The sequence below is a fragment of the Ailuropoda melanoleuca genome, chromosome 13 (genome assembly GCF_002007445.2).
Source record: "Ailuropoda melanoleuca isolate Jingjing chromosome 13, ASM200744v2, whole genome shotgun sequence".
NCBI lineage: Eukaryota > Metazoa > Chordata > Mammalia > Carnivora > Ursidae > Ailuropoda > Ailuropoda melanoleuca.
This window is the reverse complement of record NC_048230.1, coordinates 29,377,739-29,392,353: the sequence shown is the minus strand read 5'-3', so window position 1 is coordinate 29,392,353 and position 14,615 is coordinate 29,377,739. Positions and strand designations below refer to the sequence as shown.

Sequence of the window (14,615 nt, the reverse complement as noted above, 5' to 3'; positions counted from 1 at the left end):
ATTTGACATATAGTTTTTCATTTCATTTTCACATAAAGTCCTCCATTTTCATCCAGACATTTAGACAACAGTTACCATTACACAAGTAAAACATAGTGAATCTTACAAAATTTCACCATAAAAGGACCCAGTCTATGTTCACGTAATATTTTTATGTCATGCACTATAATGTGTTTTTAAAAATGTACATTATGTCAGGAATGCAAGACTTAAAGGCAAAGATTATGAGTGTCCTGTAAAGTACTTCAATCCCATACTGTTGAGGCTCAATACATTTTAAATAGCAAAGTGGAGTTACAAATTCTAAAGTCTTATCCTATAGAATGATAATGCAAATAATGAAGATATTGATCACAACCCCTGTGAATAAAACGTCTTCTTGGATGCCTGCCAAGGATCCTGTTAGTTGTTTGTTTGTTTGTTTCCCCTGTCATTTTGATCTATTACTTCTCTTAGTTTTTCGTGGGACTTGGTGGCTGAGAGTGAACCCAAGAAGGCTTTGATCACTTAACTTGGAAAATGGATCAAAAGTAGATTTGCATTTTATGTGGGTAGATATTTGGTTTTCTTAATCTACCAACCAAACTACGTTCATAATTTTTAGTAACTGAGGTGACTTACTGCAAATTTATTAGGCCAGAAGGATAGGTATGTGGCTCTTTATGTCAGTGGTTCTTAGACTGGAATATGAAACAGAATCACCAGGAAGGTTTACTGAAAGAGAATGCTGGGCCCCACTCTCAGATTACCTGAGTTAGTAGTTCTGGGGTGTGGCCTGTGCATTTTCATTACTAACAACTTCCCACATGATACAGAGCCCGCTGGTCCTGGGACCACACTCTGAGACCCAATTCCTTAAATAAAAGTTGGACATTTAAATGATCCTGTAAATAATTTGTCATTAAGACTTTATTGTACCAATTTATTATGCCTCCCACAAACAAAACCTAAGCTAGAGTAACAATCTGTTCTACTGAGGTTGCACAAGTTCCAAAAAATCCCCAATTAAAAAGCAAAACAACCCTAATTCTTAGAACAGTAATAACCTACTTACTTTGAAAATGTTATTAAAGTCTAAAGAAAAACTCTGGGTTCTGGAGCAAACTTCAGTTCCCGTAGTAGTCATCATTCAGTTACATTTGGAAACATGCTTGTTCTAAAATAATCATTTTTGAGGCAATGACACTTCGTCTTTTCACCCAAAGAAAACAGAAAGAACAACACAGGAAGAACTGGGCAGCCTTAGGTCAATTCGTTTTGGAAAGCACATTTAATTCACTGTTGCACAACTCAAACAAAGGGGGTGGTTGGGAAGTCCGGAAGGCACTTAAGGCGTTCCAACCAGGAATACTTAACAAAGAGAAGTATCTTGAAGTCATGGATGGTCTAAGAATATCTGAGAGGTAAAGAACTGACTCCTTATGTGACAACTTGTCAGGAATGTTCAAAGCTTCCCGTTACTGTCCACAGACCCTGAGATTGAATGTAAATTATCTCCAGATGAGCTGAGCACAAATAACCTTTTGGGGCTGTGCTGATGCCAAAATCCTATTTAGATGTTCACCCCACATGAGGCCAGAACTGACTGCACTTTGCTATCTCGTGAACAGGATCTCCCCACAGACAGGCAAAGGCCTAGAAGCCTTGTTCCAGAAGTTCAGACAAGAGTCCTAATGGGGTTTTTTTTAATCTTTTAGATATGTGTTCTTCCTCCTTTGATATAATTTATTCATATAAACCATCTTATCTAAATAAAACGTACAACTACTATTCTAATGGACTCTTGTCTCAGTAGCCAAAAGATATAGTTAGGTTTGAAACTTCTTGGATTCAACCCTCAACTGTACTACCATCCCCTTCAGTAAAGGATAATCCATGGGTGAGACAAGGTTCATTTGTCCCATTCCTAATTTCAAAGCTTAGTCTCAGTGTTAACCCACAGATAGAGAATACATATTTCAGCTGCTTCTTATGGATGCCTCTTCCTTATACGTGGATGCAAATGTGAACAAAGTGAACTAAGAAATAATAAACTAAGTGGAGCTTGAGTGCTACATCAGGAGATGTAACTGCTAACAAATTCTGGAAGAGTTCTGAGAGGAGAGAATGAGGCTCTTCCGTTGAGAAAGCTGACATAGAATGACATCTGCTCTTGCCACAGCCAGGTCTCTCAGATCTCCCAACTAAAACAACCAAGAGTAACAATACCTCCTAAAATCTTGACAGCATGCTTGATGCCACAGGAAGTCCCAGCATCTTAGAATATCACGATATTGATATTGGCTGGTCCAAACCTATCATTTTTCAAACTAGAAAGTTGAGCCCCAGGGAGAAGAAAGAGACTTGCCTTAATTAAGGTTAAAGATTCCTTAGCTGTAACACTGAGGCCAGGACCTAGATTTTCTGATCATCAGACCACTGTCTATAGGTCCTTCCCTTTTTCTTGATGAATGGGGGTGAGGGTGGGTGTTAATGTCAGACTAAGGTAAACACCAATGGAGCAACAGCTATGGCTAGGAAAAAAGAAGAGCCTGTATCCCAGCTCCTCAGAAAAGGCCCAGCATGCCCATGGGTCCATCCCTACAGGCTTCCAGGATGAGAGACCCGGCGGCTGGGCAGCAACTTCCTATGAAGGATGCCAAGTGGGAGGGTCTGTAACTAGTCCAAGTCTGTGTTGGTTTTTTTTTTTCTTTTTTAACACTCTCCTTCCTCACCACCAAATAAAATTACAAAAGAATGCAAGTGTGATTATATACCTATTCCTTTCGATTAAGCAAGCCTCATCATGGTTCAGGTGACCCAATGAGAAAAATAAAATAAAATTGCACTTGTGGCCTCTCAGATTAAAGACTGAGTTAAAATGAGGTTGCCCAGGCCATAGGAGAATAAGCCACACATGCTGATACAACTGGCCCAGCATTCCAAATGTGGCAGTTATGTCCAGCGGACTTGGAGACCCATGGGAAAGATTCCTTCACCCAAGGACAGCCAAGAGGTAGATAAATGCAGTCAGCCGCGTGGATGGATGTAGACACGGAAGCACCAGGTTGGGTGTGTGGAGAGGTGCCTTGGACCAGGGGCGGAGGGCCGGAAGGGTGGGGCCAGACCTCTGGCTCTAATCACAGCACTCTCCCTGTGAGGAAAAGTGTTTGGTCATGAAAGAAACCCCCAGGATGTAGCAAATGTCTACAGCAGTGAGAGTGTGGAAGGAGAAGGTAGAGAAGTGATGCTGGCCTAAGGGTGACACACTTCTTCTAAAGGAACTTCTAGGGTGGAGCTGCCGATGAGACAGATCTAAAGGGTGATGATGATGAACTGGGGGACTCTGGCACATCTGTCCAGGCCATCCATGACCCCTGAGTGGCCCTATCATCCTCATTCCCCACAGAACTGCTAGCAAGTCTCCCCTCATGAGAGAACCATACTGGATTGAGGTGATGGTAAAAGGCATAGGCAGCCCTGACGGTTCAGCTTGCCTCCGATTTCTCCTTCACCCTGAGAGAAGAGAAAGGAGATAAAGGTCCAGATGACACAACAAGGCCACCAAGCTCAGCAGTTGCTATCAGAGCTGCTGAGCGTCAGGCCCAAGAACCATGAACTCAAAGTAGAGTCAAGGCCCCCTCCTCTGGAATGAGAGGCTCGGCTCTGCTTTCTTCTTCAGGAAAAAAATGGCCCGAAAGGGAAAGCTGGCTTCTCACTGAGGTAATGTAGAACACCGGCTCAGCTGTGTCAGTCACCCTCAGGTTAAGCAGGAATAATCCCTGAAGGAGGCATTCTGTGGACGAAGGTTGAGGAGCTCTGCTTGCCTGGGACACACCACAAGTTTTAAATTACACATTCCCCCACACGCAGCAACTCACACATACACATGCACAGAGGCCCATACCTCCACAGACTGACGTTCTTCCGACCCACCCCACACCCAGCTCCCAATCCCACCCCACAGATATCGTTCCCTGTAAACATGACAGCAGAGATGTCCACAGTTCTGGGACAGCTTGATAGTGATCTGAGAATGACTCCTTGTCATTAAGTGCCCCGGTAGGTGATGTTGGTGAAGGTGGATGTGGCCTCTTTGTACAGTGGGTTGTTGGCCTGCAGAGAAAACAGAGAAGCATCTTACAGTGAATTCCTCAACTCTCCCCTCCCCTCAAGGATTACATTTCATCTGAAAAGTCTACCCAAGACACTCTTCTCTGGGATATACCATTGATGAACCACTTAGTGCTCATTGTACCCCCAAGTTCTCTCTCAAGATGGGAGTAGATACGAAATAAGAGCAGAGAGAAGGTGGAATGCCATCCTGCTGCTATTTCTAAGGGGTTGAATCCAGCCCATTAGTTTTTGGGGATCACCAAACATTTCAGGATCTCTTTTCACCAGTATCGATTTCTTGCCTCTCTCCTGAACTCTCCTTTTTGCCCTTCTCCCCATTTTTCCTTCCTTGTGACCATCCTGGGGAGTATGGGCAGAGATGGGAAATGTAGCAGGTCATAGCTGAAACCAAGAGGACAGTGTTGCTCAAAATAATTTTAATTTGTTCTCATTTCATCCCTCTAAGCACTACCCACGAATACTCATGTTAGCAGGAAAAAATAAACCCTCACTGGGTTTCCCAAATTCTTTTCTTTTTTTTAAAAAAGATTTATTCATTTATTTTAGTGGGGGGGGGGCAGAGGCAGAGGGAGAGAATCTCAAGCAGACTTTGCTGAGCACAGAGCCCGACGCAAGGATCAATCCCACAACCCTGAGATCATGACCCAAGCCAAAACCAAGAGTCACATGCTTAACGGACTGAGCCACTCAGGCACATCCCCCCCACACAATTATTTTCTAACACAAAGTGACAAATCCCATAAGATCTGATAGTCTTTACGGGTCAACATCTTCATGTGCCTCAGAGGTTCCAGATTTCTGTACTGTGCTAAAAGAAACACTTGTTTCTCAAGTTTCTTCAGACCCTTGGGTACAAAAGCCTGAAGTCACCATCAAATGGAAACAAACTTTCAGCCTCCCCCTGGACATTCATGGAGTCAAGCAGCCATTTGGAATGTCCAGAAAAAAGTTAAAATGTAGAAGATGAGCTGAAGGAGAACAGAGTAAAATTAAGCACGTAGAAAGTTTTCAGTAGACACTTGTTTCATTTAATTCTATCAGAATAAACTGCAGGGAGGATATTTTTTAAGAGGCTGGCCCAAAAAGTAATTCCTATCATAACTTAATTCCCTCCCACAATTGGGCAAGCTTCTTAAGCTCTCTGGGCTGTTTCCTTACCTATAAAATGGGAATAACAATGCTGTCTCCTATCTACGGCTGTTGTAGGAATGGAAGAAGTTAATACCTAAAAATTATTTGGAACAGTTCCTGGTATATGCTGAATCCCACCAAAAGTTAGCTAACTTATTTTTTTTTCCTGTTTGTGTTTAATGCTTTGGACTTCATCAGTATATAATGTATTATATGTTCTCCGTGTAGGATTCTCAAGTTTGTCTTATCTTCCTCAACTGGAGAAGAAGTCTCTTTTTCATTGCATCAGTGTCCACAGCAGAGCTGGGCCCTACCTGTGTTCAGTCAGTACTCACTGACGTGGCCTGTCATCACTGTGTGGTAGAGAGAGAATCAGGTGGTTTCCAGGAATAATAAAGACAATGGGACCATCTCCCAATTTCCAGAACAGAGGCTAACAGGGAAATTATGGGCTAGCTGAACCTGGCCACCCCAGGCATCTGCAGTTTCCACTTGAGGCTTTCAAACCAATGACTTGAGAAAATGCCCAGCCCAGCCTCTTACGGTGTCCCATTTTGCTCTGGCTCGCTCTTCTTCAAATTTAGCAAACTCCTTCCGGTCATGGATGGTGATGAGAAGCTTCCAGATGAGCAGAGTAGCAAGACCGATGAGCAAAATGGCCCCCATCACTGAGAGCAGGACCACCAGGATGTCAGGACCCTTGGGACACTCTGTCAGGAGAGAGCACAGAGACAGAGGTTGTGAATGTAGCAGGAATCACTTGAACTGGCTATGAATAGGTCTTCTTGACCAAGTAAGAAATTACTAGAAAGTTCTCCAACGGAAACAGGACTTACAGAATACATCAACTAATTTTTTAAAGGAGGGGGTGCCTATGTTTAAGAGAGCAATAATCTGTCCTGAGTGGTTTAAGTCAGAGGTGATAAGCAGGTCACCCATGGCAGAATCTAACCTATATAAGTGTTTATTAAAAATCTGATTTTATGTTAATTACAATGGAGTTAAAATAAAAACTTAATAAAAAATTTTGACTTTGTTGGCAATATTGAATAATCAGGAGATTCTCCCTCTGAAATTTGAGATTCTTCTTCTTAAAAAAAAAATCAAAATATTTGGAAACACTGAAACCACAGGGCAGCCCTGGTTAGATGCAAGGAGCGGCTGTCCCCTTTAGGTGTGACACATTTTCCAGTTTTCCAGAATCCTCACCACCCTCTTTTCTCTACTAAACAGAGGCAACATGTAACTTGTCATTGAGGCCATGCTACCTTGCGCTCTGGAGCTAGACTGCCTGGGTTCGAATCCTGGCTTAACCACTTACTTTGCTATGTGACCCTCAATAAATTATTTAACTTTTCTGGGTGTCTGTTTCCTATTTTTCCATGTTTAAAATGGAGAAAGTAATAGCACTGAACTCCAAGACTTGTGAAGAATAATTAAGCTAAATATATTTAAAAGAACTCAGAACACTGCCTGGCACAGACTCAGTGCTCAATAAATATCAGATACCCTTATTCCTGGCCTTCTTGTTATATCCAATTGTTTTCACTAAGTTATTTTTCTAGCTCCTGTAGGCATTTCTGTTTGTTACCCTGATTCAGATATGTACATCCCTGAGGGCTGGGAACCTCATGACCTTGTTAGCACACTTAGAGACCAGGAGGCCTGCCAACCGAGAGAAAATTTTGGCTCCTTCCCAAAATATCTCCTCATCTAAACCCCTAACCCTATTGAGAGCTGACATCCTGTTCAAACCCAGTCAACAATCAACACAGACAGAGGTGCATCACCCTTCTGAAGGCCAAGCTGAGTATGCTCCAGAGAGTTCTGCTTCCCATAAACCACAGGTGTCTGATGGATGACCTCACTCCAGTGACTTCTCAGGTGCTACGTAATTAGGTGTTTGGATATATGAGTATTGATGGGTCCGGAGAGGAGGTCACACCCACTTTCCACACTGTCTCCCACCTTCTTCTCTAAACATATACGCTGTGCTCACCACACACGACTCAAAAACAACCACCAACACAAACCCAAGCTGGCTATTTCCCAAGCCACCAAATTATAACCTGTCTATAATTAAAGGAGCATCTGGAGAGAGTCTCTGAGGTCCCAGTGTCTGAGTTCCCAGGAGAGAAGGGTCCCAGTTCTTCTGGGAAAAACAATTACGAATTCTCTGGAAGATAGGGCTGACCCTCAAACCTCAAAGCAAAATCTCTTCAATTCTGCATGCCAGTATGGGCAGGACAGGTAGAATGTCAAGAGATCTTCAGGGAAAAACAACTGTTAAGTACTTGTCCTGAAAAGGGTGGATGGCAGACATCCTGGAAGCAGAACACAAGATCAGGTGGTCTCTAGAGAGCTCTCCTAGCCACAGTGATGAGGACCCATGGTGGGGACCTGAGGTCAAGAAAGACTGAAGGCCTGCCAAGTAGGACTTGGCTAGGACTGTAGGACTAGCAGATTTGACAAAAGTATAGGAAATCCAGCGAAATGTGAATGTCAGATAAACAATAAATAACTTTTTAGCCTAAGTATGTACTAAATATTGCATGAGATATACTGTATTTGCCAGGCAACCCTATCTGTGAGTGATGAGGACCCAGCTCAGGGGATCCCACTCCATGCAGGATGAACACCACCCAGCCAATGCCAAGCCCTTTGGCAGTGCTCTGTCTACTGCCCTGAAGTGGCCCAGCCCTTCCGGGAGAGCATCTGCAAGGGCATGAGTTAGGAAAGAGAATGAGAATAATCTTCTATACTCCAGGACCTCAAATGCTACATTCTGCTTGAAGCCAGAGCCCCTGAAAATGGTTGGGGATGATGGGTGAGAGGAAAGGCAGAACTTAGAATTCCAGGGCAACAAGATAGGAAATGTAGGTCTGGGACCCCATTTCCCAATGTGGAGAAAGGGGGACACATCAGAAAAGTTACCCCCCCCACCAGGAGTTATTTGTACCAGCTCAGGTTATCACCATCTTTGTTCCCCACAACTTCAGGTAACGGGTTCCAGTCTAAGAACAACAAGCCAAAAGGTTTTGGTAAGTGATACAGCAGAAGCAAGGATTATTGTAGCAAAGAGATAAAGTAATGTTAAACCCAAAAGCAAGAACATACCGCCCTTCTGAAATGAGAAAGGACAAAAGCACAGATAAGGTGGGTGTGGAAAAATCCATGAAATGTGTTAACACAGGTGGATGGGAAATTGTGAGGGGTCATCGCCAAATAATTCACATTGCTCCCCCACAAATACATACCCCAGACTCTTCCCTCTCCCCTTCCCATGTCAGCTTTCCCTTGAGTTAGTAAATAAAACGAAGGCCATACCCTTTCTTTACCTTCCTTCTCCCTTCTAAAGGTGAGAGCCCTGGGAAAGGCTGGTGAACAATATCACAGATGGGGGCACTATGCTTTCCTCCACTCATGGAGCCAGCAACACCCTGGCTGACACGGATGTAGCAGAGTTTCTTCCCATCTTCACCCCCTTTCTTCTCTCTAGCTGCCCAAATTCTCCTAGCAGGTATCAAGATGTATACCAGCCTGCCTGTCTCCTAGGAATTCCTATTAATTCGTTCAAAAACTGTTTATCAAGTGTGTTCTCTTTAGATGACTGAGCCAAGTATGGATATAACAATAGATAAGATAGACAGTCCCTGTGTGGATGGAGCTTGTGATCTACTGAGGGAGATGGCTGATTAAAGAAGCAATTTAGGGGTGCCTGGGTGGCTCAGTCGTTAAGCGTCTGCCTTTGGCTCAGGGCGTGATCCCGGCGTTATGGGATCAAGCCCCACATCAGGCTCCTCCGCTGGGAGCCTGCTTCTTCCTCTCCCACTCCCCCTGCTTGTGTTCCCTCTCTCACTGGCTGTCTCTATCTCTGTCAAATAAATAAATAAAAATCTTTAAAAAAAAAAAAAAGCAATTTAATGGTGTGATGAAGGCCCTTCTAAGGGAAGCACAGCTACTCTGAGAATGGAGCAGGAGCACCCAACCGAATCAGCAACATGGATGCCAGAGGACATCTGAGAAGGCTCGTTCGGGGAAATGATGTGTCCAAAACAGAAGCACTCAAATATTGGGGTGTATCACAATTGCCGGGAGCACTAATCAAGAACACAGAGGCTCATGAAGTAGGTCAGGGCTCAGGACTCTGGATTTTTTTTTAACAAGGGGGAACATACAAAAGTTTGAGACCCACTTTCCTAAAGCAAGGGCAAGCAAACTATGGTCTGAGAGCCAAGTGTGGCTTGCCATCTGTTTTTGTAAATATACTTAGGCTCATGCATTAAATATATGCTGCTTTCCTGTTACAATGGCAGAGTAGTCATGGCAGAGACCACATGGTCCACAAAGCCTAAAATATTTAATATCTGGCCCTTTGCAGAAAGAGTTTGCTAGACCCTGGTCGGAAGGAAGATTTGAAGAAATTCCTACATCTGTTAAGAATGTCAAGCAACCAACTGATTTAATCTCTACCTTCAGACATTGTTCCTTCACTATCCTAAGTTCCTGTCTACCCCCGGCCATACCATAGCCCTTGTCCCTTAGCACTGTCCTTGTCCCTCTCCCTCTGGCCTGTGAATGCCATATCTGCTTTATCTATTGTGATATTCCCAGCACCTAGGCCACTGCCTGATGTGTAATACATACTCAAACATATTTTCTAATGATTCGTAGCTTAGCCTGTTGTTTAAGAGAAAGGAAGAAGACAGAGGTGGTAAGGGGAAGCAAGCAATCTGCTATGGTTGGATGGTGACAAGCCTGCGGTTGGTCTGTGTGTATGATAGATAAGCTCCTCCTGCTTCTAGAAGGCCTTGAGAGCAAGCACTATCTTTTCAGTGTTCAGGGCACCTTGGGTTGGTGCCTCAAACCCGGCACCATGTCTCATGGTCAACCTGGTTAAGGTCAACACCTCAAAGCATCAGGTCTTCCTCTGAAGCAGCAAGCAGGTTACTCTTGGCAACCACCTAACTCTTGGTAGAGCAGATGCTGAACAGTCCTAGACTTTAAATTCCTTGTTCTTAACATCATCACCTCAAAAAATGCCATGATATATTTTGTCACTTCATGGGATCCATATCTACCTTCTTTTTTTTTTAAGGTTTTATTGATTTATTTTAGAGAAAGAGAGAGCATAAGTGGGTGGAGGGGCAGAGGGAGAGAGAGAGAATCTCAAACAACTCCGCGCTGAGCAGAGCCCCTCACGGGCTCAATCCCACGACCCCGAGATCATGACCTGAGCCAAAATCAAGTTGGACTCTTAACCAACTGAGCTACCCAGCCACCCCTCTACCTTCTTCCTTTCCTTACCCACCTTCTTATTTTTCTATCTCCTCAATTAGCAAAGTTGCTTTCTCACTAATATATGTATTTACATATTACCCATACCCCAATGACAGGCCCTAACTTACCACTTGTAAGGTCAGTCTTAACCTGGCTGCTCTGTGTAAAAGGAGCAATGGGTGGAAATTACTGCCTAACATAGCCCTTAGGGTTCACTCACCTGGCTCTTCTACCACATAGAGAATGGACTTTCCACTCGAGTCTTCATAGTACTGGAATCTGACGACACAGTCATCCTCATTCTTGTATGTACAATTCACTGCATCCTTGCCAGTATCCTCTGAGGAAGGGAAAAAGATGGGAGAATGAAAAGCAAGTCAATTCCTGGAAGATGGGGCCATCCCCAAGCCCTGGTTATGGGACTTCTGAGAAAGTATGCAACAGGAAACCCTGTGCCTAACATTAGGCAAGATGTCTAGATTTGAGATGGCCTGGAAATTACCTCTAGATGACCCTCACTTCTGTATTTTGTCCCTCACAGGCCCTTTTAGGTTCTTATTCCTTCTTCTGCAAAGGACATGATATGACACATTCCACAGTCTGATTCAAAGCCTGGCTCTCCCACCTGCCAGCTGTGTAATATTGGGGAAGTTACTTGACCTCATCAGCTCTCTCTTCATCTATAAAAGGAAAATAATACCCCACCTCACAAGGTTGGTAGAGAGCTAAATGGCATAAAGTAAACAGTACCTAACACACAGTGGGTGTTCCCTTGCCTCTCTTTCCCTTCTCTGCTAGCCCAACAACTCCTAATAATTCATTGATTCAGCCCTTATATTTCTTCATTTCTGCTTTTGATCCAGTGTTCCTCTCCAGAGTCATCCCCTCTTCTCTGATTCCCATCACGTTTTGTAAGCTTCATCTCTTCTGATTCTAAAACTTCTTATTCTGACAGGGAAGCTATGGGTACCCCTCCATCAGCTGCACTATGAGATGAAGCCACTGATGAAGCCAGATGGGTAAAACTGACACCTGATGAGGTTAAGCAAATGCTCCAAGGTAGCACCATAGGTGCATGATGGGGCAGGACTAGAACTTGAGTCTCAGAGCCTGGAACAACAAGCCTTCAGAAAACCAGTGGTATAAGAATACAATGGAAAGGATAAGGATTTCCGGATTTAGTTCTAAGCTTGACTTGTTGGGGCAGGTTATGCAACTTTCTTGAGATTCCATTTCCTCATCTGCAAAATGAAGATAACAACAGTACTACAGTTCTGCTTTACTAGGTTGTTGAGGAAAGGATAAGATGGTGGGTATGAAAGGACACTTTCATAACTTTTATAAGTTATACAATTCCATACAAACAAGCATTCATTTTTATGATTATCATGGCAATGGGGTTGGGGGTATGAGAAATACTTATCAGCTAACCTGTGATATCCATCTGGTCTAGGTAATAAAAACATCTCACATCTCTCTCAGCAGTCTCCCCCTCTGAACTAATCATAGCATACACCCAATCCCCTCCAGAGGAAAAGCTGTCTCTTCAAACTCAATCCCCAAATCACTACCCTCACTCCTAGCCCCACCTCTGATATTAGCCAAAGGGTCCAGAGACCTGACCCTTTTCTGTAACACCCCCAGCCAGAAGCTGACTGACTGGCTGTGTCCTACTGTGGCTCTCACTAAAAAGCACGTTTCCTGCCTTCATGGGAGATGGTAATCTCTCCTCATGGGAGATGGCTATCTCAGGAGAGATTACCATCTCCCCGCTACCAGCCAATGCCTGGCTGACCCAGATAATCATATCAGATGTGCTGACAGCACAAAGATGATCTCCTTTTAAGTCAAGGTAAAGTACAAACCAGAATAATTGCAAGCAAGAGTTTCGCTCCCCACTGTACTTTTAGCTGTCTTTTTCCAGGAATGGCTCCAGCATAATGATTTTAACTATAAATCCATAAAGGTGAAGTTTCCCCTCCAAACCAGCGAAGTGGTATGCCTGGGCACTGTTTAACACTCTTAGCTAAGTAAACTCAGTAAATGCTTACTAGCTTCCTAAAATGATGCCTGTCACACTCTGCCTCAGTTACTTCATCTGTAAAATGGGATGCATTGTCTTCTTTTCCTTGGGGAGGTAAGGTTAGGGTTGCCAGAAATCAGGCATACTTTAAAAAGTGATTTGTAGGATCTTGCTGAGTCTGTGTGTGCTGGAAAGCAGAATGGGGAGGGACTGTGGAACCAGTTAGTAGAGGTGCAGGAGGCTTAAGGAAGACAGCTTTTATCAAAGGCCTAGCATGCACCAGGTCCGCACGACATGCCTTCAAGGTGGGAATTACTCTTCCATGTTACTGATGAAAGTTGGACAGCTTCTGTGATTAATTGCAGAACTTTAGAAGCTGTGTGTGTGTGTGCACGCGTGCACGCACGCACAAGTGTGTTTGCAACTCTGAGACACACTGAACTTACTAAGCTCCTTCACAGACTCGATCTCATCACGACAGTAACGGTTGCAGGTGTTGTCCTCATGGAGGGCTCCTCGGTCAAACTTCTTACACTCCACACACTCCCTAAAAGAGAGAGGACACGGAGATTAAGACGAGGGAAGAGCAAACCTACAAGGTTTGTCTGGCTCGGACCTCTCTACACCAGAGAGCTGTTCCACCTCAGAAAACAAACACCTGGGGCCCAGAGGGTCAAGTCTGGAGTTCAGAGTGGGAGGACTGGCAGGCAGAGGGCCCCAGCACCCTCGTTAAACTTCTTCATGGCCCATCCGTGAGTATGACAGGAAGTGAAGCCTATGCCAGTAGGGGAGCCTTCAAGGCAGAACTGGTCATGTAATCTGGGGGTCCAGTGCAAAGGAAAACGTCAAAAATGACTGAGAATTACAAGACAGTGCCAGCAGAGCAGTAAACCAAGTGTGGGGCCCTTCTAAGCACGGGCGCGGTACAGATGTACAGGTCATGCACTCATGAGTCTAGCCCTGCTTAAAGTGGCAAGAGAAATGGCAGGAGCATCCCCTGACCCCCAGATAAGTGAAGTGCATACTTGTGACCTTCTCCCTTCTCACAGTGTCCTTCATAACTGCAGCCCCACATCTCCCACAGAATCAGAGCATAAGCACTGGAACGTTCCCCAGAAGCTCCCTGGTTTTGCCTTCCTCCCAACTCAGGAATTCAGGATGCCACCCCAGGAGAGTGGGTTTCTCCACCTGGAGTCCCGTGGGTACTACTCTGGCCCCTGCCTGGTTGACTCTTCATCCAATGTTGCCCCAACTTTTCAGTGGAAAGAGGAAAGCTAGCCTCTAAGCCACAGTGGACTCCTCTTCCTAAAGCTTTGGTGAGTAAGAGACAGACCCTGGGGGGGGGGGGGGATTCTAGCCTGGGGGACCCTCCCTTCCTTCCAGCACCCAGCTCTCTCCAACTCACTTCTGGGCCCACTCACTTCTTAAAGGTGCAGGCGTCGGGGCAGGTGGGGCACTTCTCGCAGGTGTCCCCGTAGGAGCCGGGCTGGATGCACACGCAGCTGCCGCACTCACACTTGCCCCGGCCGCTGCACAGCAGCCCGTTGCTGGACATGCAGGTGTCCGTGCGCGTGGTGCAGTTGCAGTAGTAGCCGGTCCAGTCCGAGTCGCACAGGCAGTCCCCACAGCTGCACTGGCCGTGGCCTGGAAGCACACAGCCCAAGGGGCAGGCAGCCAGTGAGGGTCCCCACCTTCCCCCGCCTCCGCCGCTACTCACTCGTTAGCGCCACACTGAACGGTTCACCACCTTCTATACTTTTATGCTTTCCCTCCCTCCTCCCCAGGCCAAATCAACTGCCTGCTCTGTGTTCTCCTGGCGTTTACATGGACCTTTATTTTAACCCTTATGATCAGCCCATTTCCTTGCCTATCTGTTTCTCTTTCTAGACTGTGAGCTCCGTGATAGGAGAGGACATATCAATTTGTCGATCAGAAGTGATTAGCATAACATCTGAAACAGAGGAAGCAGGCAATTAATGCTTTGTGTACTTATCCATTTACTCAACAAGTATTTCTTGAGCTCCTGCTGGGCACTGGAGATTCGGCAGCGAACAGGACAGGCAAG

At 45.0% G+C, this 14,615-nt stretch overlaps 1 protein-coding gene across 1 annotated transcript in view; it reads right to left on the bottom strand.

Annotated features, from left to right (window-relative positions):
* Positions 1 to 1,251: 1,251 nt before the first annotated feature.
* The window catches only part of ITGB3 (integrin subunit beta 3), a 36,901-nt gene continuing 23,537 nt past the window's right edge, over positions 1,252 to 14,615 (bottom strand). Inside the window, exons 11-15 of the mRNA XM_034640707.1 lie at positions 13,972 to 14,194; positions 12,997 to 13,097; positions 10,748 to 10,867; positions 5,791 to 5,957; positions 1,252 to 4,095 (exon numbers count right to left, since the gene is read on the bottom strand). Of these exons, the coding sequence (XP_034496598.1) occupies positions 4,030 to 4,095; positions 5,791 to 5,957; positions 10,748 to 10,867; positions 12,997 to 13,097; positions 13,972 to 14,194 (677 nt within the window). The 3' untranslated portion in view covers positions 1,252 to 4,029. The remainder of the gene's footprint in view (positions 4,096 to 5,790; positions 5,958 to 10,747; positions 10,868 to 12,996; positions 13,098 to 13,971; positions 14,195 to 14,615) is intronic.